The 25,450-nt window shown below is 44.5% G+C and overlaps 1 protein-coding gene across 2 annotated transcripts in view; it reads left to right on the top strand.

Annotated features, from left to right (window-relative positions):
- LOC118218034 (sprouty-related, EVH1 domain-containing protein 2-like) overlaps positions 1-24,347 on the top strand; it is a 32,938-nt gene extending 8,591 nt beyond the window's left edge. For both annotated transcript variants that reach the window (XM_035400377.1, XM_035400378.1), the window contains exons 2-6: positions 10,601-10,778; positions 15,637-15,805; positions 17,062-17,126; positions 23,003-23,152; positions 23,668-24,347. In XM_035400377.1, the coding sequence (XP_035256268.1) occupies positions 10,601-10,778; positions 15,637-15,805; positions 17,062-17,126; positions 23,003-23,152; positions 23,668-24,342 (1,237 nt within the window). In that variant the 3' untranslated portion in view covers positions 24,343-24,347. The remainder of the gene's footprint in view (positions 1-10,600; positions 10,779-15,636; positions 15,806-17,061; positions 17,127-23,002; positions 23,153-23,667) is intronic.
- Positions 24,348-25,450: the final 1,103 nt, after the last annotated feature.

The raw sequence follows: 25,450 nt of genomic DNA, 5'->3' as shown, positions 1-25,450 counted from the left end.
GCTGTTGTGCTCTTTTTTTTTTTTTTGAATGGAACATTTTGTGTGGCATTATTTAATCTCTCCTTCCTCTTTTCAGTGAAGTAGCCTGTCAGATTTTGTTTTAAGATGCAGACTCGGGTCAGGGGCTTTTGTTCCTAATGGTAGTGAATAGGAGAATGGTTGTATTTTAGGCTACGTGGGTTAGCCGAGTGAATGGGGAGATTCAGTGGATTATGTGTGTGGCTGTGGGCTGGCTAAGGGAAGGAGCCAGGCTCTGCTCTCGTGCTGTAAGGACAGTGTTGCTCAGCGGTTAAGGGGCGAGAATGAACCACTTCACCATTTCAGAATGAAGCTTAATTTGACATTCGACTGCGATCAGAAATTTTGATGTGCGGGAGAATGCTGCCCACAGTGAGGCTGGGAGAGGTAGGTCAGGGTGATGTTTCATGAAAGCTTGTGTATCCTAAGGGCCTTGATTTAAGGGTGTGTGGGTGTGGGTGTATGCGCGTGCATGTGTGTACGTCTGTGTGTGCGCATGGGAGTGTGCATGTCTATTTATACGTGTGTTTGTGTGTGTGTGTGTGTGTGTGTGTGTGTACTGGTCTGGCTAGTCTGAAAGCTGGTGAATGCAGGTTCTTGTCACTGGTTTTGTGTACCCATATGTGTCACCAAAAGTCAAAGTCAGCTGGTTATGCAAGAATGACTGACGGGGCCAGCAGCTGATTTCAATGTATGGTTCACCATTTGCTTACGTCCTCAAACAGATGTTTATAAAGTGATCTGACATCTCTTTCGCTCTCTGAACATGAAGCCAGACCATGCTGTTTTTCACCACTGGCATTCAGGTGTTCTTTTTCTGCCTGTTTTTGATTTTACATCCTTCAGTTGTGTATTATTGTAGGATTTCTCTCAACAAATTTCTTTTAGTTTTGTTAAATTAGATTTTGTTCTGTACAGCTAACTGTGAATGGGCTAACAATATAGGCTGTACATTTTTTTGCATTAACTAGTAGTATTGCCCCTCACCACAGCTAAAATACTCGTTCTTTATTAGTTTTGGGGTAATAGTGGTGTTGTAGTTTAAAACTGGGCCAGCCATTTTACCCTTTGAGGCAGGTAGTTGGAGAACTCCCTTAAAACGAGAGATTTTGTATACTGTATTTAGTGTTGTGCATGATGAAGTCAGACCTGCATGCGGGAAGTGGAGCAGGTAGGAGGAAAAGTGCTCTGCTGGTGATGATGTACTCTGCTCATCTCTTTAGCAACGGAAGCACAACCCACCAAGACTCACACAATGATGCAGAGACCAGAGGATTGTGTTCAGCTATCGCATGTCTAAGCACTTTTTGCTATCAGTGTTGTTTGACCATGAGGGAAGTTTGCACCTTTGTGTATGGATATGTCAGGGCTTGCAGAAACCAGCATGTCTCCAGAATTCTCAGTACCATACCCAAACATTTTCTTTACATGTGCCGGTGAGAAGGTCATACCTTCTTTTCCAAACTCTGACCATATGTTCTTCAATTCACCCTGTTCAAGCTCACATCTCTCCTCGTCCAACACACTGTAGAACTTATTCACTGCTTAATTTGAGACTGTAGAATACTAGTCAATGTAGGCTAATCAGAGCTCACTGCTTCACCTGGGACTGCAGAATACCAGTCACTGCAACAGGAACTCACTGCTTCATCTGGGACTGCAGAATACCAGTCACTGCAACAGGAACTCACTGCTTCATCTGGGACTGCAGAATACCAGTCACTGCAACAGGAACTCACTGCTTCATGTGGGACTGCAAAGTATAGTGCAGCTAGCTAAAAGTTTAACATTGTTTAAGAGACCCGACAGAAACAGGCTGTCAGATGTACTCCATATGTGAAGGTGTGTCATTGTGTGGGATATTTTTAGACTCAGATCATTAATGTAGGTATGCTTACTGTGGTTTGATGGCTTTGGGTGTGCAGTATCTATGTCTGCATGCCATACAGTTTGGTCCATACACTGAGATACAGCGGTTGGCGAACACAAGTACCACATGAAAAAGGACTTTGGAAATGGCTAAGTCACAGTTACAAAAGCAGCTATACAATCACATTACTGTAAGTACTGTGAGTCCAACAGTCAGTACTCTGTGTGAGTTTCCAAAGCAACATGAGCCAACTAACAGTTTCAAGGAGACCAAATAGTCAGAGCCTGAATTACAGGCGTTTTGGTTACAAAAACTGCAAAATAATTTAATGTGGCAAAAATGATGGCGACGTAGGCCTATATCAAACACGTCTGATGCCTTTTCTATTTTTGCTATTTTTACTTATGAATCTTTCAACCCACTATGTCTGTTGGCAACTGTTAAACATGATGATGGATCTGTAATGGTATAGGCAGCCATCTCATGGGAGTTATTGGGTCTACTGATTGCTCTGCAAGGTCGTATAACAGCCAAGAAATGTGAAGCCATTTTACAAGACCAGGTGCTCCCTATGGTGTAAACACTTTCCCCCCTTGATGTCCCCATATTCCAAGTTTAGTTAAAAACTAAACACACTGCTAAACAAATTCAAGAGTGATTTTGTGAACACCAGGATAAACAAAGATTCTTTTATAGAGATGTGCAGCACCTTCACTTACCTGGGGACTAATTTGACAGATGTTTAGAAATATTTCTGTAGATGATTTAAGGTCACTATTGGTACATGGTTGGCACCATTACTTGGTGTGTGTGCTCAATTTTCCATTGAGGAACTTGACTGTATCGATTCCGTAAAAATCAGTAGGTCCCATATAGCAGGTCAGCACATTTCAGCAGATTTCATTTAGAATAAAACCATGCAGGTTCGTCATTCATGCAGCCTCCATTTTCATCTGTATTCTTGCACTGCCCTAGAGTATTTTATCCTAGTTTTCTCCTTATTAATCACAAGGAAGGCTGAACCTCTTAAATAATGAGTCATCAGCCTTCCCTCCTCCAGCTTGTCTGTTGGTCATGAACAAAACCAATTTCTGTGTCACATCCCAGACTAGCTCTAGGACCAGCCTTCAGTGCTCCTCTGTGTTAAGGACTGAATGTATAAAAGTATAGTATATCAGAAGGGAGTAATTCATATTGAACATGTAAATGCCAAAGGGAAATTCTTTTGTTTTTCAAAACCAAACTCAATGCCATTTCACAGGTGGACTACAATTGCAATGTGCTTGCCAATTACGACAAATTAAGACTTTTTATGTGCAAACATAACTGAAATTTAAATTCAATGAATCCCAACACAAGACCACTAATTTTGAGACATGCATGCTTTTTATACTTTCATGGCTGCAGGCTTCATTAAATTTGAATGAGACCTCAAAATTCTGAAATTCATTGACTTAACATATAGACCATACTAGATTTTAAATCAGACAAAGTTTGAATAATTTCTAAACAAACTTGAGAACAACAGGATACCATTAGCCTATGTCTTAAGTGCTGGTCTGAAGTCTAATCTGGTTCCCCTGTCAAAATGGATTTGGGGGTCCCTTCAGGATCTCACTTCCGGTACACAATTTGCATAATTTTGCATCGCATTAGGTAGCTTTAGGCTCTGCCAGTGTAAAAAATAAAAGAAAGAAATATTTTGTGCTTTGCTAGCCAGCTAGCTGTATATTTTAGCTGAATCTGAGCAATTTCCTGATTATTTTAGTTATGGGCTAGCCAGCTGTATATATTACACAAAATAATGTGAATGATGAGTTGTGTGTCAATGTGTGATCCTGAAGGCTCCCCTAGATCCATTTTAAATGGTAAATGGACTGCATTTATATAGCGCTGTTCCAAAGCGCTTTACAATTGATGCCTCTCATTCACCCATTCACACACACACACACACTCATACACCAACGCTGAAAGGCTGCCATGCAAGGTACCAATCAGCTCATTGGGAGCAATTAGGGGTTAGGTGTCTTGCTCAGGGACACTGACACGCCCAGGGTGGGGGATCGAACCGGCAATCCTCCGACTGCCAGACAACCGCTCTTACCTCCTGAGCTATGTCGCCCCATTTTGATGGGGGACCCAATTTGCTCTGACACCAGTACATCTTCATCCCTATGGAGTCTGTCTATGGGCTGGATAGTATCTTAACACCATATCAAGCCTGGTCTTGAAAACCCCCAGAGTTTCTGCCTCAGCTACATGACCTGGCTGGCTATTCCACACATTGACTGCTCTCTGGAATCCTTCCCAACGTCTGTGCGGAATTTGCCTTTTGCTCATTTTCATTTATGTCCCCTTGTTCTACTAACAGAACTCAACCTGAAGAATTTTGTAGTTCACTTTGAGGGTTTTTAAATTCATAAAGGAGATTAACAATCAAATTACCCCTAAGTCTCCTTTTACTAAGCTTGAAGAGATTATACATTATAAGATTTTAGTCGTAGCTTTTAGCTTTTCATTCCAGGAATCAATTTGGTTGCCCTTCTTTGAACCTTTTCCACCTTGTTGGAAATCTAAGTATATAGGCTAATATCATAAGCATTTTTATAGTCAAAACACTTGGTAGCTTCAAAGAATACCTAAAGGTTTGTCAGGCATGTCATTCCCTTGAGAAAGCTATTCTGGCTGTCCCTTAGGATGTTGTTATTTTTAAGAAACAATTCTAACTTGTCTCTAAAGATAGGTCCCAGTATTTTACGTGTTATGCAGGTTAAACTGACTGGCCTGTAGTTTCCTGGATCAGTATTTCAACAGATTTCACCGTTTATGGTGTTATGGAACATTGTAATGCTGATTGAAACCAACTGAGTTCTAAAACATTGACTTTGAATTTTGAAAAAAACATTCCTAAAAACCTGCTCTTCAAAGGGTTTCAAAGATAATTATACTGTTCCATCCTGGCTCCGCTTACTACACAATTTTGAAAGATGCTTCCTGGGTTGGGTGGAGTGGGTGTGCCCATTCATTTGCATAAACTATTCCCTTCAGCATAGCTGAGCCTGGCACATGTCACTCGCATCAAACTGTCAAACTCAGCATTGCGGATCGAATATGAATCAACAACAACGGCAACAAGTAACAACAGCAACAAGGCATGCAAACATTGCAGTTGACCTATACACAGCATAAAATTAAAGTGCTCTATGTGTAATAATATAATAACATAAGGGGCAGCACCCCCACACACCAAGGTTCAGTTGTTTTGTTCCACAGGTTCAAAAGTCCAATACCAGTAGGCGCGAATGATCTGCGAGTTTGGTTGGTTCAGAGAGGTAGCACCCTATGCTCATATGCACTAAATTGGGGATGTGATGCATCTTTAATAATCGCCTGCTCTTTCCTTACCACTCGGTACTCACAGATAATTGTCATGCAGTTTTTTTTTTGTTTTTTTTTTGCTGTCCAGCTATCTTACTGGGCATGTGGACTATCTTATGCAATTTGTTGTTATTACTCATTGACAATGCAAAGCACTAAGCAATGAAACTGAAAGTCAATGCTCTCCGCACAGGAGCGATGGAAAAGGACAATTATGTCTCTGTCCACTCTGACTCACTCTCTCACTCACTGTTCACTCAAGAGTAAGTGGAATTAAGCTGTGTCAATGGCACAAGCAGGTGTACCTAATAAAATGGCCAGTGACAGAGCGAGATTGTGTGTGTGTGTGCGCGCGCATGTGCTCATGTATACATATATATGTGAGCGTGTGTGTGTCTGTATCGTATGTATGTGTATGTGTGTGTGTATATATATATATATATATATATATATATATATATATATAAAATAAGAAATTGACAGAAAAAGCGATACAAGTTTTTTGAAGGACTCCCATCCTGCATTTATTTTAAAAACTTGAAGGATATTTCTCTCACCTCTTAGGCTACACTCTCTTTGAAAATGAAAGGGTTTCAGAGTACATTACAGTATGACAGTGCTGGTCAGATCTGTTGATCAGTTTCATGGGCACTGAAGTCCACAAGCCTGCCTGGCCAATCCCGTCACTTGTACATTAGTGCTGTGCATCTGCGCTTCACAGAAGATGAGGGGGTGAAATTTCACAAAATGGAGAAAACTGTTTTGCAAATCTTCGGATCACAGATGGATGGCAGTGACTCATATTTCTTATCATTTTCTTGAAGGTAAATGCAGTGAAAATTGTCAGACCATCCAGCAGTACACATTTCCATTGTTTATTACGGGAAAGTTTACTCCAAAATGTAAATTTCATATCTTTTAATATGTGCAAAAATTGTGCATAGCCATTTTGGCCTTGCATACACGCAGAAAGTATTGTGTACATAGGACTGTTATTTTCTCTGGTTTGTATAGACTCTCTGAAACATGATGAGCTCATCCACCATCTTCTCTGATGAGTACTGGGTAAGCAGTCCCTCAGTATAGCCAGTGGGACCCACCGTACCCAGGGAAGGACTCGACTTAGTATCATTTCTGCCCAGTACAAAGCTGGCTAATGGCAAGCTATTATAGTGCAGACTGCAAAGCTGGTGAAATTGTTTTTCTAATGGTTTCTAACACTGCTGACCATAAGATACTTTTGGATCACCTAAAAAATACATTGGTGTTCAAGTGCTGGCTCTTTCCTGGCTTGAGTCTTACCTGTATGAGATGACATGCTGTTTGCTGCAATAATATTCTTGTATAATGAAATACGGTGTCCCGCAAGGGTCAGGTCTGAGTCCACCACTTTGTTCCAAGCTATATGCTTCCACTTGGAAATATTATTTGTGATCCTGGTATGATCTTTGCTTTGTTGCTGGTACCCAGTTATTATTATTATTTTTTAAATTCTAAAATATCGACTCTGTAAATAAATACAGGAAGTTTGTGCCATTTTCTTCACAACCCCCCCTCCACACCAGACAACAGGCAGAAGTTGTTGACATCCAGGTGCGAATGCCTCTCCTCTGGAATGCTCTTCAGCAATTGAATGAGTCATTGAGAAAGATCGCTATACTGCCCTATGTCAATGCATTTTTGCCATAGGCCTGCTTAATATTGTTTGAGGGTAAAGCCATAACCTATAAATAGAATAATGGCATTATCTCTATGACTGTGTTGAACAAAAAACGAATGAATTCCAAAAAGCAATAGAGACAGCCTACCCCAAAAGAAGCCCTATAAGCAGAGAAGACAATGCAGTGGCAGTGCATAACATGAATGTTTTTACAGTTTCACAGTTTTGGTTTCCATTGGTTTGGTTTCCAACTTCAGAACTTTCTCACAACTGATTCCAAGTGGCTGATATACAATACATGCTTTTTCACTGTTGGAATTAGAACCAGGCAGTGTTCTGTTTCCAGGTGCTTTTCCATTGTCTTTTTATGAGTAGCATTTAATGTCAAAAGAAGTATCGAAACCGGTCTAACAAGGACCAGGGCCACCAACATAACCAATCAGATGGAAGTGAGAGATATCAATAAATATATATATATATATATATACCAGGGCCACCAATATAACCAATCAGATGGAAGTGAGAGATATCAATAAATATATATATATATATATATATATATATATATTTATTTTTATTTATTTATTTTTTCACAGAAATGTTGTGTAACCTATTGGCCAGCAGCAGAATAGCCTGTGGCTGTTTTCAGAGAAATATCTGCTCTTAGCTTGAGTAAAGAACAGAGTATTTAATCTTTGATTGCTCAAATTGTAAATTAAGTCTCTTAGAAGTTTGGTGTGGCAATATGTATTTTTCAAGGCCAGTGCCAATATTTGTGGGGGCAGGAATGTTAATCGGCCGAGATCTCCTGATTTTTATTCTTGTTTCCCTCGTGAGAGAAGTTGAAAATACCAGGCAAACCACATGAGACTAATGAGAAGTAACACCTTATCTTGTCATCATCAGGTCTAAGGATGTCTTCTGTTAGTCAAATTGGTCTTTGCTGAACTAAAATTAATTTGATGTCAAAGGCTTGATGTCAAAGGGAGTTCATTTAACATGTGATACTCACATCATGACACTCACAAGTTGCTTTTAAGCTAGCAATTTCCTAAAAGTTAACAAATTCATCAGCATTCAAGATTCAAGATTTTCAAGAAGTGTCAAAGCAGAACTTTCTGTTGCACAGTACTTCTAAGGAGTGCGAGAGACCAAGGTTCAGACCTTCTCATAAAAGCATGCAGAACAAGTCTGCATTCTTCCCAACAGTTCAATTTCTTCTCCAGACCTAGGAATGGTCATCGCACCAAATAGGCTACTGCTGTGCTTGTTGTGTGAGAAGAGTTTGGGGGCACAGCTTAATTTGTTTTTAGAACTTGCCAAAAGCCTTGAAATGATTTGAGAGCAAGGAGATTGCAATGTGTGAAACACACCAAGTTTAGCGAGTGAAAAACGAATATCAAACACTGGCTCAACATAAACACAGTGCATTCAAATTGATAAATACCCATTTCCTCGAAACTTTCAAAGGACATGCTGAGACATTCCCTCCAGAAGAAACCACAGTTCTTTCAGCCATATTATTAGCACTTGAATAAGGTGCTGCATTGATACTCTGGGAGAAGTGGAAAAAAATATTCCAAATATTGTGCCGAAGGCAAAACAATACTTTTCTGTTCCAACCAACCCTGTTAATGCAGAATGATTAGTCTGTTCCAACCAGCGCTGTTAATGCACAATGATTAGTCTGTTCCAGTGGACACTAAGAATCTCAAAGAATGACAGAGGAGACTGTTAAACACATTTAATCATGTATCTATTTAAGCCTGTGCTGCTGCAAAATATTTCAGTTTCATTATTGGTCTTATTTACCCATTTTTGTACAGGTAATTGCAGTTTTTATGAGTAGACATAGGCTACTTCCCATTGCTTGTAAAGAAAAAAAAAACATTACCACACAACATTAATAATGTACGACATGTCTGTGGTTCTATACACTGGAAGCACCACATTAGACATTGCTTTCAAGCATCATCTGTGCTTAACCCGTGGCAATCAATTCATATAGACTTCTGGGGAGGAGCAATGTCATCACTGATGGGCTAGTAGGCTCTGTCGATCACTTGCTGAGGGATGCCTGAATTTTATTTAGCAAAATTGAACTGAATTAGCTGGTGTCACGTAACAGTGCGGTGAGATCTATAACGCTGGTACAAATAATTTTTTCTTGATTTGGCTCTGTTATCCACAATTTTTGATTTGTAATCAAACAATCCACATGTGGTTAAAGTGCAGATTTTCAGCTTTTTTTAAAGCATATGCCTATTTTTATACGTTTTGGTTTGACCATGTAGGAATGTTTATACATAATCCCCCCCCCCCCCATTCCAGGGCACCATAATGTTTGGGACAAATGGCTTCACGTGTTGCTGATTAGTCAAGTGTGTTCAAGTCCTTCCTTAGTGCAGGTAGAAATGACTTTAGACCAAAGATGTTTATTGTCCCTATACCAATAAGCATGCAACTTCTGAAATGATAACTACAGTATTCCATTTCACACTCTGACCACAGTCACCCCTGATTGGCTGTGTTAGTGTGACAGGGGGAGGGGACAGCTCTGAGCACGAACAGTAGTGCTCCCAGCGTCACGATTCCGCATTTTGTGGGTCTTTTTAGTTCAGATCACAACAGATTGGCCTGGCAAACAGAATGGAGCAAAATGCGCAGCTTTATAGACAATTATTGAAGGGATGCGGGTACAAAGGGTGTGTTAAAGAGCTCCCAGCAGGCAGCCCTGGCAGTGGCAGTGTGGTCAATGTACAACAAACATAACCTCAGGATCTCCGATCATGTGCTGTCCACATGGTCAGTGCAGGGTTTTTTAAATTATTTATTTTTATTTTTTTGGGTTCTTGCTACAGCTCAAGAAATGGGGTGTGAGCCCTGTAGCTCTGGGCACTGGGGTGGACCGCCTGAGGAGAGGATCCGCCACACGGGCCTCCGACTGCAGACGTGCTCCATCACCACACCTCTCCTCTCCTCTCCTCTCACCGGTTAATTATTTAACGGCCAAGTCAAGTAACCATATACGGCCAGCTCCTGGCGCAGCAGGAAGTCTAGAAGAAAAAAGGTGGCAGGGGACTGTTTGCACAGCCAAGTCAAACGATTTTGAAAGTAAACCGTGCCGCAGCTTGTGACCTGTGCGTTTGCAAACACTTTCCAGGAGCACGCTTCTTTTTCCCCCGGTCCCTGCTTTGTGATGTCTTTTTCTGATCAATGGAAGAACTGTCAAGCGCTCCTGTTTTAAATAGCATCAGAAACGAACTCATGCTTGAGGACACACGTAAAAGCACGAATGCGGAATCTTTCAGTGAGCCTGTGAATGTGTCTGAGAGGGAGGGCGTGAGCTTTCGGCCTCCTGATGGGGCTCAGAGGAGAGCCTGCAGCGACCTGCTCTTCTGGTTGGGTTCCTCATGTCTTGTGTCCTTGGGGCCGTTGCAGTCTTGATGCTAGCCCTTCACCAAGACTCTGCTGTGGGTGCACCCGAAAGCCAATGTCTAAGCCAATGAAAGCCGACTAAGCCAATGTGAAAACCATTTGTTCCATTTGGGCAAATGCTTAAAAATGACTAAGCAGGTTAAAGTAGTCTAGCACAAGATTCTTGCACCAGCAGTGTCATTCTAACCCCCCCCCCCCCCCCCCCCACTCTTTCTCTGTCTCTCTTTCTCTCATAGTGACAGCTACATTGTGCGCGTCCAAGCAGTGGTGATGACCCGGGACGATTCGAGTGGGGGCTGGCTGGCCCAGGAGGGCGGGGGGCTGAGCAGAGTGGGGGTGTGCAGGGTGCTCCCCGCGGACCTGGCAGGCCGGAGCTCCTTTCTCATATACGGGGAGCGGGTGAAGGACAAGCAGGTGAGCCGCCTCCTCGTCTGTACTTCCGTACCGTCGTCATTTTGGACACGTGTGTGTGCTTCGTCCTGTGGATCGAGGTCAGTTCTGCAGCCAAGGCCCGCAACGTTAGCTTCGTTTCCTTTTCTAATACGTGCAGGCAATTAATGCATGAAATGGATAACGTGGAGCTTGGGCCTGACACAGCTGACCTCTACAGGTACTACAGGGTGTCTTGAACCCATGTTTTTATAGCGGGAACAGAGAAAGGTCCCCAGTAGTATAATCCCTCGCTTACAGTCCAAACAGTATTTTTGTGCATGTGCATGTCATTTCAATGGAGAATTTATTTTATATCTTTTCAGAGATGGATTAAAAGTGGACGTTTAGTAAAAACACAAGATGTGTCCCCTGCTCTCACGCAGTGTTGCCTAAAGTAATAGTTATCATATTTCTGTGATCATTTCAGGCTCAGTACATTGCACAATCTATTATGTGAAAAATGATCATTTTGATATTACAAAATGTATAAATTGTTCCTCTGATGCCAATGCAGATAAAGTGAGTTGTGAAGCTGACGTGACGATCACTGACTTTATAAACTGTGTGTTAGCATACTTATATATGCTATATATGTATATACACTTGCACACACTCACACACACACACACGCATACTCAGTAGCCACTTTATTCGGTACCGGTACCGGTATTATCTAGTATCGGGTAGGACCCTGGAACAGCCTGAATTTTTTCAACAAGGTGCTGGAAACATTCCTTAGCGATTTTGGTCCATCACACAATTCCTGCAGATTTTTCAGGTTTTAGGTTTGCGTACCAAAACCTAGTAGCACTGTGGCACTAGCTCCAATACGACCAGTACCTATCTGAATTCTGTGTGTTTACGCGAGGTCCGAAGGTAAAGTTAATGTCCTTAAGGGTTGACAGTCTGTGGTCACTGTGGTTATTTCTGGTGGAAACCCTGGAAAGTGCTAAGCTCTTGGTGCTGTACAGGTATGGGGCATACCTCGCCAAGCTGTAACTAGGATGCCATACCTGCTATCGCAGTATATCAACATATTTGAAAGAGCTGAAGATTTAACGGTTATCTGAGAGGCAGAGCAATATATATTCCATCTGTATATATATATTCCATGTGACATAACTGTTACTTATATGGCTTATCCCTCGATGAACTGTTTCACATATGTATATACTATGAAAATCATAGCTCAAAAAATCAGGAGCTTTATGGGCATTTGCATATATTCAATTTAACTGCCGTGCCATGTGAAGTAGTTCATCTTATTTTGCCTGTCAAAACAGTGTCGCATCATGAGCCTCTCTGCACTGTATGAAGGTTGAGCTGCACATCAGGGCATGAGGGCTTTCACTGAAAACGAGTGTACATTAGCCTGTGTGCAACACAGCTACTATCACATCTGACTCACCCAACTGTCCGTTCTCATTTGCATATTGAATTATTGTTGCTTAGTTTCGTGAGATTTAAACCTTTATGCGAACTACCGTGCCAAACTATGCGACACCCATGCCGTCAGAAGCATTGTACATGCAGATATACAATAGTTACTGGTCTTTTCTTTTGTGCCATTTGTTCAGTTTTCTCCGCAGTTTCTCCTGTGACAGTCTCATAGACTGGCTATGATTCACTAACCGGATCAGTTTGTGAAAACACACTCCTGTCTTTGCGTCCTCGTCTGACTGAAACTTCTCCATGCTCCAGTCCCACAGTTCCACTGGAGGAATCAGTGCCCTTGGGCAGTAATCACCCGACTAAAGAGAAATGCCACCACAGAGCCCCAAAGATCTCATTTTCACTGAGCTGGCAGGCATATAGAGCATGTTCTCACAACCACTGGATAGCAACCTTGGTTTGGCCTTGAGTGTAGAACATCAGTAGCCAGGTTTTGCAAATGGTGGGCAAATTTCCCAAAAGTTGGCAAAAGAAAATGCAGATCCAGTATGTGTTTCCATCAGCTACTGGTATGCAAATATTCTGAAGATGGCGCATCAAGATTACGTAATCATCAGAGTGGCAGCCAAACACATTATGGAGAGTTTGCAAGACATACACGTTCTTGGAAGAATGATGGTAACAGCCCTCTCTCTGGTATGCATGGCTGTATTACATGCAGCCTAGTGACGTTGAAGAGGAACTGCAATTTAGTTTTGCAATTATTATTATTACTATTATTATTATTATTATTTCAAGTGTTTCCACTCAGGATTACTAATGCGCAGATTTAAAATTCACATGAAAATAGTTGGATTTGAACCGCCACTTATGTTGGTGTGTGCACATCCAGTTTAAGTGTCCCATCTTCTTCAGGCCCTGAGAGAGGGGAAAAACCAGGTGTTGTAAAAACCACATTCGGCTGGCATCTACATTGGGCGTGGCCTTCTGAGGAGTAACACACACGTGAAACCGCCCCCCCTCGGGTTTGTTTTAAAACCCATGATGGCTGTTGACAGCGGCGCCCAGAAAAACAGGACGTAAAAAGACAAACAAAACCAGAGCGCTAACAGCCAAGCTTCCGCCGCCCGTGGGTAGGATCCCTTCGGTGGAAAACCGCGGGCTCGCGAGCGTGCTGCTGCAGGCCGCTACAGCGCAACAGACGCATTAGCATGTTCGTCGAGAGCTCGGAGCTTCGTTGGGTCCATTGTATGAATCACTAGGGCTAAGAAGCAGCCCTTCCATTAGATATGAACCACCTGGCGGACGTGTATGGCTCGCATTTCCATGTCCGTGCATGCCCAGATGATACCAATAATAACTCCTGGTTCGTTTCCTTTTTATTGTTTTTCTTTTTCTTCACGTCTCAAAGGCTGTTCTGGAAGCAGCTGGAATTGAAGCTCACCTGAGCACACCCTGCCAGTCATTCACTTCACTGGCTGCGTAAGCTCGCCCTGTGGTTATTTTTCTTGTTTTGCTGCAGAGAACAGCGAATTCCAGTTTTGTGCTGTCTTTGACAAGTTGTGTTGTGGCAAAAGAAGGGTGCGAATCCTGGGTGAGAGGCGTGCACCGTCCTGAGCGCGGCTGCCTCTCAGCCACGCACTGCCCCCCCCCCCCCCCCCCCCTTGGTGGGTGGGGGGGTTTGATCACCACTCCCTGCTGTGGTGCTTTCTCAGCTGTGGCCCCTTCTCTGTCCGTTAGCCACTTTGCTTTACCTGTCTGAGTTAAGCAAGAGGTTCACAAGAAGGGTGGATTGTCCTGCGCTCCTGAAACGAACAAACGTGCAAATCGTAAGTGTATTCATGCCTCAAGAACCGCAGAGCCCCAGAGAACTGTGGGCCTCTCGTCACACGCCACAGTTCCACTCTCTGGTGATGGTGTAGGTAACATGGTCCTTTGATGAAGTCTAGTTTTATACTTGGGGGGGGGGGGGGGGGGGGGGGGGGGGGAAATAGCAGCAAATAGCCTTTGTCTCTAGACTGAGTAGTGTCAAACTATTGCATCACACAAGCTTTATCATAAGCACATATCCCGTGTGTATTCGAGGGTGGAGATATAGGTCAGGAATTTCAACTCCCCCCCCCCCCCCCCCCCAAATAATATTTGACTTCAGTGTTTACCTTACCAAATAATATTTCCAGCCACAAGCAAGAAGTTGGAGATCAAAAGTGGCTTGGCGCATTCCGTCTTACAGCCTTCTGTTTGTGGATATTCAAATTTCGAAACAGGTTACAGCGGTCAGAGGAATTTTGTTACTTGATTTCTCCAGTGACAGGTGTAGATTTATTCTTTGAATTGACGCTTAAATATGCTTGCGATAGCTTTGAATAAGAGACCTGATAAAAACGAATTGCAAAAGGCATGCTGAATTCTGCAGCTGAAGCTGAATGACGAAGCACATTGTGGTTAATGATCTGGCACTGCACGCTGTTTTTTGTCTTTAAGGTGTCACCTTGTTCTGCATAAGTCATTTTTAAAGAGGAAATGTAAAACATGTAAATTATTTTTGGCAAACTGTTGGATTAATTTGTTGATTGGCTGGAAAAACCTGTTTTATTATATTGTGACAGCATGAGCTTGTTCGTGTTTTTATATTTCAGAGGAAATGCCATAAGTCGGGACCATTGCTAAAATGCACGCAGACACGTACATGCATGCATGTACACGTGCACGCAGACACACACACACACACACACACACACGCACATATGCAGGCACGCAGACACACACCCACACACACATGCGCACGTGCACATGCATGCATTCACACACACGCACGTGCACACACAGGTGCACACACACACACTCACACAGGCACGTACCCACACACACACACACACTGCAAGATGCAATTTGTTAGTTGCAGAAACAGGATGGCCAGGTTACAGTGTGCTAAGAAGTACATAAAAGAGCCTGCAGAGTTCTGGAAAAAGGTCTTGTGGATAGATGAGACCAGAATTCACTTGTATCTGAGTGATAGCAAGAGTAAAATATGGAGGCTAAAAAGAACTGCCCAAGATCTACAGCCCCCCCCCCCCCCCCCTCGTGAAACATGGTGGTGGGGGGGTGTTATGGTTTGGGCTTCCATGGCTGCCACATGTACTGGCTCGCTTGTCTTCACTGACAAGCGAGCCAGTTAATACCAGCCGCAGAATGAATTCTAAAGTGTACAGAAGCACCATGGTGAAACCAAAGTGTATAAAAAATACCCTTAAATAAAAGCTGAGAATGTGCACTTTGAAATTACAAATCTACATTTGCGGAGTAGAGAGCCAAATCAAGAATGTCTTTGTCCCAAACATTATGGAGCTCACGGTATTTGATGCCAATCGTTCCTTGTACAAAACCCTGACAAATATGGTTATTGCTTGTGCACATTAAACATCATCACGGTTGTCTTCTGTGGCAGGCGATTCTGGAATGTTTCCTGAAAAAAGACTTGGTTTACACCAAGGCCACGCCCACATTTCACCACTGGAAGGTGGACAACAAGAAGTGCGGGCTCACATTCACGAGCCCGGCCGACGCCCGGGCCTTCGATAGAGGCGTGAGGAAAGCCGTAGAGGACCTGACAGAAGGTAAGCTTCCAAAAGACAAACGTGTGTTGAATGGAGTCCAGTCAAAATCCCCAGTTGTTATTTCATGTCCATTTCATATGTCCAAAGAAAGAAGCACAAGCTCCTTCAGTGTAGCCTGTTTAGCGTTGTTATTGAACGGTAGCTTTTGTGGCATTGCATGGATTTGGATTACTACTAAAAGGGTATTTTCAGTAGCATATAGGCGACTGTTATTATTACATTCCAGTATTACGTTTTAACTGCAAACCTAGTCAGAAAGGCATTTCTTTAAAGAGGGTAACTATTAATTATACAGGTTAAGTTTTGTATTTCTGGTTTGTGAAGATTTGTGGGGGTTTTTTTTTTAAACAGGACTGCGATTAAAAAAAAAAATTTTTTTACGCAGCTGAATTAGATAAGATCCTGGTTCTGTGTGGGGGAACTGTCATATTGGAGTTTTAGTGCAGTTTAACTGGGCTTTGCTTTATATGTGTAGTAGCATTGAAGTTTGGCTCCAGTTTTTCCCTTTAATCTGGTTTAAATTTTTTGCTGTATGTAGATGTATTCCATCTCAGTCACCAGAAAATAGTTTCTGGATTTAAATCCATCACAGCCCCTAACTTTTGACCCATTTGTGTGGGTCTGCAGCCAAGCTACACTTCCTCCTCTGTTTCTCATTCGGTCCCATCCCAGTCTGAGCCTCACTGTGATTGGTGCCTGGGAGACGCCCCTGAGTGAAAACACAATGGCTTAACGAGCACCGGTCCCTCCTTCCCCTACATTTTTGCTGCAGACATTTGTCTCTAGAGTTTCTTAATGTTTAATAAGGGTTTATTTACTGGATGACAGCGGAATATTGCCATGGTAACATTATGGTTGCACATTGTGAGTGCATAATTTAACAGCTGCTTAACTCCTGAAGTCCTAGTGTAAAGGAAATGTTTTAGCTGCTTTGCAATTGTGAGAAAGCATGCCCCAGGAGAGATGGCCTGTCGACTGTGGCCTTGCTCCTGATCCGGAATGCCCCCCCGCCCCCCCCAATTCTGTTTCATCTATCATCTATCAATCACCAGGACCATGCGACAGCCAGATACACCCTTTGCCCAGACCCAAACTCTCTCTCTTGGCCCCATTTCTCTGTGCCCCCCAACCCCCCGCAACTATCTCTCTAGGGTTACCTGTCTGTCTCATACATCCACAGCAGGAGGTGGTGCACTGGTTATGTGTCTTCAAAATCAGTGTTTTGCCCATTTATTCTAATTCGTTCTGTTTTTCAGGATCCACAACTTCCTCTTCGATAAACCAGAATGAGGTGGAATTGGGTGACGATGATGTTTTTACCGTAAGTGCTGCCTTTTTGATTTATGGTCTTATTCCCACAAGTCCCTGTTCTGGCCATTTCATTAGACTGTAGGATTGGAGAACGAACTGAAGTACATGATTCAGGGAGCCAAATTTTTAGCCTCTCTGATTTTTAATTGACACTTTTTCAGAGTTGGTTATTATCTATATCAGGATGTGGAGGCTGATGCAGTTTCTCTGTTTGTTTACCTGATTGCAACGTAGCAATATCATAGACTGTTAAAGCTCCAGTTTTCCTTTGCCTTGGTTCAAAAACCTGGGTTCTGGCAGAACCGTTGAAAACAGGGTTTTCTCTTGATTTTTCCACACAGGAATGTTTCACATTACTGTCCCTGTCCATCTCCAGCTGGTTTTCTTCTTCTTTTTTTCTGTTATCCTTTTTGTTGTAGGTGCGTGTGTGTGTGGTGTGTGTCCGTCTGTGTATGTCTGTGTGTTTGTGAGGGTGCGTATGTCTGTGTGTGTCTGTGTGTTTGTGAGTGTGTGTATGTCTGTTTGTGCATGTGTGCCTGTCTGTCTGTGTGTGTCTGACTGTCTCAGTCAGTGTGTGTGCGTGTGTTTGTGTGTGTGTTGTGTGTGTGGACTCCCAGAATAGGAAGGCAGCGGTGTTGTTTTTGTGTGGCGCAGCCTAAACTGGGAGAGATGGGCCTTTGTTCGGTGGAGATGGTCAGCCCTGATAGAGGGGGGAAGGGGAAGTGGGGCTTCCTGTAGTGTTTTGACCAGTCTCCTCTGACACTCGCCATTTGCTGGGTTTCCGTCCTTTTGTCACAGTCACAGGAGATGAGGAGCAACAGTCGGGGTCACGAGGTCACTTCCTGCTCTCCCCAGTAAAGCTATCATTAGCAGCTGCTTCCCAGCTAACTGCCGCACTGATTTACTGCCACAGTGGGAGGACTGGGGGGAGGGAGTGTGCTCTGATAGCTGGGGGAGGTTTGGGGCTGGGGGGGTGGGGGGGTGGAGGGGTTCAGCCGCAGAGAAGCCTGGTGTCCTGGATCCGAGCCAGAGCTTAGCAGCGCTACACTGGTGACCCGTTAAAGAGCCACAGGTCTGGTTGTCGGTGCGGGCCTGTTTTGTTAGTGCTATTTTGAGTCGCTCTTTTTTTTTTTTTTTCCAGATGGGCAATAATTTTAGAGAAGGAAACAGAACTTTGAATACACGGGCGTTTGGGTCTTCCGAGTGCACTGATATAAGTGCTTCATTCCACCAGCTTCAACCTGCTTTTGATGAACTCAAATTGCTCTGCATTGGGGGCGATGTCGGAGTCTTAAGCCCCCTTTTCCACAGGGTTGTACATGCTAAAAGCGGGCAGGAACTTTCCACAACAGGAACTAAAACTGTTCTTGGGGCGTGTTCGGGTTTGCTTGTCCACCGCACCCCGAGAACCGTGAAGATTTGTGTGAAGTGGCCATGTACTGGCTCATAGCATCGAACCATTACAGGCATTTTTTTTACATTGTAAACCAGTAACTGGTTCATCATGATGACCAGCTTAGCAAGGTTTTTGGAAAAACTACACAGTTACATGAAATTGCAAGCACTAAAATCAGATTTTATATAAGTTATAGCTACGTGTGTATGTTTTATTTCCTGCAGTTCTACATCTGTGGTTGTTATCGACCTAATCCACCACTTGTGTCAAATGCGTTAAAGATGGTTATCTACCAAGAGATCTCTGTACGCCATCCGTGTTCGGGCTTGTGTTAGGTGTGTTCCGGTCATTGTGTTTTTGAACGTTAGTCACTTTTGAAGGCGAAGGGTTCGAACATAACATCACTGACACTTCTGAGAGCTTTTGTCGGGAGGACACAGCTGTAAGTTGTTTGTCGATTGGAAGGATGCAAAACTTAAAGTGGTAGTAGGGTGCACAAAAGCAAAAGCGGACAAATACCGATAGATTTCCTATTATACGTAGTGCTGGAGGCTATCTGTAATGTTCTGTTAAATATACGTTTACTGCATTATTGTCTGTCAATAAAGAAAAAAACGAGTTGCACTGAATGGCTGATTTGACTGGAAATGGAATGAAGGAAAGGGTGGTCTCTGGCTTTTTTGCGCAGTGCTGTATGTTCTGACAGAGAGGCGCCGTTTCCTTTCCCGTTCTGCGTGAGGGCTGGATTTGCACGCCTCCTTCGTGCGCACGCTGTGGCACACTGCTCCACGGTTACATCATGCATTTGAATAGACCTCATTTCCACAGTGGGGAGCTCATGACTCATCCCTGTCTGCAGTACGGCCTCCGCTCACCAGCTTAAATGTGACAGAGCAGTGTAGTACTTAGCCTGATATTTAACATTTCAGAGTGCATTACAGAATAGTACAGAGCTACAGGGACCAGTATAACACAGTACATACTGTAGCTACAGGGTCCAGTAGAGCACAGTACAGAACTACAGGGTCCACTAGAGCATAGTACAGGACTACAAAACCCAGTATATCAAAATATCACTTGTAAAGGTTCCTTTGTTTGAGGCCACAGTTGCCCGTGATGTTCCCATAAATGAGGGTGGGTGAAGTTCACTAATCTCCCAGAATAAAGGCCCAAACCGGTGGCAGTTTCTGTTGGCAGATTACCTGTAAAACATTAACTAATGCATTTTGAAATACCCCATTACATTTTTTTTTTCTAAGAATAATCAATGAATCACTTTTGCAACCTAGTTTGAATTTGCATGCCCATTCATGTGTGTGTGTGTGCATGCATGCCTGTGTGTGTGTGTGTGTGTGCGTGCATGTGTGTGTGTGTGTGTGTGTGTGTGTGTTTGACCTACTTCGTCTGTCAGCGTTGGGCATTTTTGTTAGACTTTCTTCCTCTCTCGGGTCAGTGCACACAGCTCAGGCTGGCCTCAGTCTGGGCGCAGCCAGCAAACACTGAGCTGTTTGCAAAAGGCAGTGCTGGCTGGATGACAGGAGGGGGGGGAGTGATTGACAACTTCCTGTGAAGCAGGGCAGAGGGCGGAGCCTCACAGCCAGGGGCGTGCTTGAAGGAAGTGTGGTGTGAAAGACCCAACAGCCCTGGGGGGGAGCAAGTGGGAATTTCTGCCCCTTTATACCCTGCTATGCTCCAGGCCTCTCCAGCAACACCCCCCCCCCCTGCCAGGCACTTACCATCTGTCTTTGGGGGTGACAGGGCCCAGCACTTATTGCAGCACAGGCCTGGCACACTTGCCTCTCTTGTCTTCAACCCCCCCCCCACCCCCACCCCAGCCAACTCCTTCAGAGAGAGGAAGGGTTAGCTTGTAATTTCCACAGGATATGCAGTCTTGGGAACAGGATTGACAGTAATCTATTGCTGCCTTACTGTTTACATAGCTGGTTGTGCTTTTGAATAACCAGCCCCTTGTACTTGTGAATTTATAGCTCATATCATATTGCTTTCATTTTTTGAAATCTTCCGATATTCCCTACGGCTACATGGTGTTTTCATGGTTTTTTAAATAGGTTGGTGCATGTCCTTTTTTGGGGGGTGTGTGGCCTTGACTTTCCAGCTGCAAACCGTCGAGCAGCTTTAGCCATCGTCAGAAGATCTAGCCTCATTGAGGCCGTCTCCATTGAGGAAGGCAGGGTTTATGTGGAGACCAGGGCTTCTTAACAATCGTTAGCTGCTCCAGTCCTTTCTCTGCCCAGCTGGTGAAAGCTTGTAAAGCTCAAAATTATTGTGACTACAGTCACCTCACTCCTGAGCTGCTAGTGTTCTACCTCAGTGTTCACCTCACTCCTAAGCTGCTAGTGTTCTGCCTCAGTGTTCTGTGGAAATGGGGTGGTTAGGACGATGTGATCCTAACCGATGGAGATTCCTCAGATCTCCAAGCCCAACCATTTGAGTTTTGAGGCAGTCGAGCTGATCGAATGTAAGGCAGCACCTGTGCAGTTCCTGTAGGGCTCGGACTTCCGTTGTTTTCTGTGTTTGGGTGAACTGAGGATGGAGGGTCAACCCTCTGTGCTTGAGTCGTGTGTTTAGCCCCAGTGCATTCTGGGAGATTTAATGCTATAGTGTTTCCCACCACAGATGCTCTATCATCTAGCCTGAAATGTGCCAGATGAAGGGGACTCATTTGGGTAATTACCCAAAGACTTGAAGCCCCCCCCCCCCCCCCCCCCCAAGTTCTTAACTGACTCGTTATCATAATTTACCTCCTTCGTTGAGGAACCGACTGTGAGACATTAAAGATGGAGAATTTGTCCACTGCAGCAGCAGTTCTCCTTTGAATCAAAGCCGCACCAAGTATCCTTTGAAGTTCCCTCTTTATCTCCCTGCCATAAACTTCTTGGGCTTTCGATAAGACGTCGGAGTTAGTTTGAGGGGTTTTTTTCCCATGCGCTGTGGACGAGCGTAGTCCCAGTGATGTGAGGTTCTGCTGTGTAAACATCTGAAAGGGTCTGTGTTTTTAATTATCTCCAGCATACAGGTCCCGGCTACCCTCATAAACATATTTTTAAACGCTGCTGGCTTAGGATCTTGGCAGAGCTCACAGGGATGCCTGTATTATTTTTGGCAGGGGGTACTGAGGGGAAATCACCCCCCTCCCCCACCCCCCCCCCCCCCCCCCCCCAGTTCAAGGGCAAGCTGTGCACAGGCCATCCCATTCACCCCCCCCGCCCCCCACACCATGCCAGCATAGGGGTGTGTACCTGAATGGACGGTGCTCCCACACCACCATAACCTTAAAATATACCTCTTGGTCATGCTATGCCTCTGATATTATTGAGAGACTGTAGAGATCTGCGTGTGTGTATGTATGTGTATCAATATCATATATGTAAAGAGTTTGTTTTGCTTCCTCTTCCTGACCTGCTCTCCACTGTTTAAATCTTGGCATCAGTCCCAGCATGCCGTCTCACAAGCTTCATAAAAAAGGAACATGAAGCGCTTGGTAATGTGGCTCTGGTTCATTTGTGATTTTTTCCTTAGATAAGATCTGGCCCTGGATTCAATTATGAAATTGGCCCTCATTTGCTTGAAGAATGAAATAAGGTTTGCTTTTTTTGAAGCTACGAGCACTAGAGCACAGACGTCTTGGAAAAAGCCAGGTTGTCACGTCACTAGTTTGGTTTGTCTTGGCTGCTCGTGCTATTCTTGTTACTAGACAACTGACTTTCAATGAGCTCAGCGATGAATCGTGATGGGGGAAAAAACAAAACGTAGAACCCAAGGAGAGTCCTTTGTATTGCCTTGGGATGCTCAAATGAGTATTACCGAACAAAGCATATTCATTTTCATGAGCTGCCAGAGTCCTTCTCTGGAACAGGGATGACAGGTCTGCAGTAACCACCTTATTTAGTTTGCAATGGTAACATCTTCAGTCACATTTTTGTGTTTCTGGAATGGTGTCCAGTGGTAAGCCAGGCTTATTGGTCTTACGGGTTTTAATTGCTCACAAAAAAGCATGTCATTGTTTCAGAGCCAGTTTAAATATGGCAAACTCCACTTTTGGATGTCTCATCTCAAGTTGTGCTGCTCCATGTTCTCCGTGCTAAACAGTGGGACAGATTGAGAGCAGGAGGATCTTTTGTTGTTAGTGTGAATATCCTGTTTGGCTGCGTTGAACGTTTAACCCTTTGAGATGTACTTCCAGACCGGCCATCTGTTTGCCATTTCCATCCAGAAACAGAAATCTAGCTCAAGAGCAAAGGAAAAGTGTTAAACTTTCTCTGAGGAGATTGCCTGCATTGTGAAGTCCAGCTCTAGCCTGTGGATGCATCTGTCTTGGGGTCACAGTCTCACAGTGAGATACAGATCAGAAAGTTAGCAGCGTGATTGGTTGGTTTCTGCCGCTGTGTGTAAAGTATGTTGCGAACTTGGACATACCCGTGGGGTTATGACATCACATACTGAGTGGGTCTGTGTCCCGACTCTCTCAGAACGCCACTGACAGCTCCTCCAACTCGTCTCAGAAGAGGGAGCCGCCCGCACCACCGCCGCTGGCCTCCACCTGCGAGCCCTTCAGACATCACTGCCTCCTGGGCCACTTCCACGACCCCTACAGGCCCGACCACTTCTACCTGGATCAGGTACGGGGAGCGGGTGGAAATTGAGGAAAGATTCCTTATGTGCAGTCAGTTTGGACAGAGATTTGAACAGCAGGGCCCCTCTTCTGGAGAGCAATAGCTAGGCCCTTCATCAGTGAAAGGGAGTTGGATGGATAAGCTCCTTTCAGTGCCTGAAACTAGAGCTCCCAAAGTTTACTTCAAATGGCAGTTGAGCTTTTGCTTGATTTGTTCGATTACTTCCTTTTAATGTAAAAAAACTTGTAGTATTTGTAGTTGTGTTTATTTTTTCCTGACAGTATTTGTCCTTATTTGAGGATGACATCCATAGGCTTCTTGCAGTCTTGAAGTCGTTCTCATTCCTGCTGTCTAATAGCAGAGCCCTGTCTCACGTCTCCCTCTCCTCTCCTCCTACCCCTCCTGTTCTTCTACCCTCCCACCCCACTCCCTCCCCCTCCTACCCCACCCCCTCTCCTACCCTCCCCTCCCACCCCCTCCCCACACCTCCCTTCCTACCCCACCCCCCTCCTCCCTCACAGTCTCTGCCCACGTTCCCCCGCCATGTCAGCTTCCAGGACGTGGAAGAGGAGATCGTGCGCATCAACCCGCGGGAGCGGGCGTGGCTGACGGGCTACGAGGACTACCGGCACGCCACCGCCCGCGACCGGATCACCCGGCCGGAGGACGCCGACTCCTACGTGCACTTCGCCAAGGGCGAGCCCGCCAAGCACGACTACACCTACCCCTACGCGCCCGGCGTGGACCCCGCCCACCGCGACGCCCCGAAGGGAGGGGGCTGGGACGGCGGCGTGATCGGCACCCAGCCCCGCCCCTCCAAGCCCAAGGGCCGGCGGCGGAAGGAGGACGGCGAGCGCTCGCGCTGCGTCTACTGCCGGGACATGTTCAACCACGAGGAGAACGGGCGGGGCCAGTGCGAGGACGCGCCCGACCCCGTGCGGACCTGCATCCACCGGGTCAGCTTCATGTGGTGCGCGGACAGCCTGCTGTACCACTGCATGTCGGACCCCGAGGGCGACTACTCGGACCCGTGCTCCTGCGACAGCAGCGAGGAGCGCTTCCTGCTCCGCTGGCTGGCGCTGCTCGGCCTGTCGCTGCTCGCCCCCTGCATGTGCTGCTACCCCCCCCTGCAGGCGTGCTACCGCTGCGGGGCGGCGTGGGGGTGCTGCGGGGGGAAGCACAAGGCTGTGGGCTGAGGAACCTGGGGGGGTGGTGGGGGGGGGCAGGGTGGGGGGGGAGGGGGCTTTATCCTGTTTGTGTTTTGTCTCTGTTTTCCAGATGGACAAAACTATTTGGAGCAGCTCGGTGGTTTTTACAGTGATTTTTTTGTCTTTTGTTTTTTCCCTGCATCCAGGTTCTCTCACCCAAACAAATCCTGTTTTTCCATTCATTGCATTACAAATGATTATATATGTATTACTTACAGTGGGCTCCATAATGTTTAGGACAAAGTATTTTTGATCTGGCTCTTAACGCCAGTTTCAGTTTTCTAATCAAACAATGCACATGGTTAAAGGCAGATTCATCTTATATTAAAGGGTATTTTTATACATTTTGAGTTCGCTATGTAGAAATTATAGCACTTTTTAATACATAGTCCCACCATTTCAGGGCACCATAATGTTTGGGGTTTCGGATTAGTCAGGTGTGTTCAGTCGTTATTAGTGTTTGTCAACATGAGGACGAGAATTGTACCAATTACAGTCAACGAAACCAAGGGAGTGTATGAAATGGGGAGGGACTATATAAAAAGTGCTTTCATTTCTACATGGTGAAACCAAAGTGTAGGAAGATAACCTTAAATAAAAGCTGAGTGTGAGCTTTAATCAAATGTGAATTTTTGATTACAAATTTAAAATGATGGGGTACAGAGCCAAATCAAGAAAAGAAATGTCTCTATCCAAAACATATATGGAGCTCACTGTGAATATATATATATATATATATATACACTTTATATTTTTTACACTGAGTTTTAAGAACTTGAATTGTTTTTTTATGCTGTGTGCGGTCTATGTGAGGAATGGTTGTAGTTTGCCATGGCTTGCCAGATGAAGATAATTCCCTTCAGCAAGCAAAGGCACTCAATTAACTGGTGTGTTCTCAGCCCTTAACAAAAGAAACAAAAGCTTTGTCTGACTGGTGTGTCTGTGTGTATATGAATGTATTATGTAAGCTGGTGTGTGTGTGTGTTTGTTCTTGTGTGTGCCTCTCCAAGGTGTGTGTGTGTGTGTGTGTGTTTGTGTTTGTGTCTCTGTATATATATATGTGTGTGTGTGCGTGTGTGTGTATGCAGATTTGTGT

This window comes from Anguilla anguilla, chromosome 18, assembly GCF_013347855.1.
Source record: "Anguilla anguilla isolate fAngAng1 chromosome 18, fAngAng1.pri, whole genome shotgun sequence".
NCBI classification, from domain to species: Eukaryota; Metazoa; Chordata; class Actinopteri; order Anguilliformes; family Anguillidae; genus Anguilla; species Anguilla anguilla.
The sequence above is the reverse complement of the archived record's forward strand: the minus strand, read 5'-3'. Positions and strand labels throughout refer to the sequence as shown.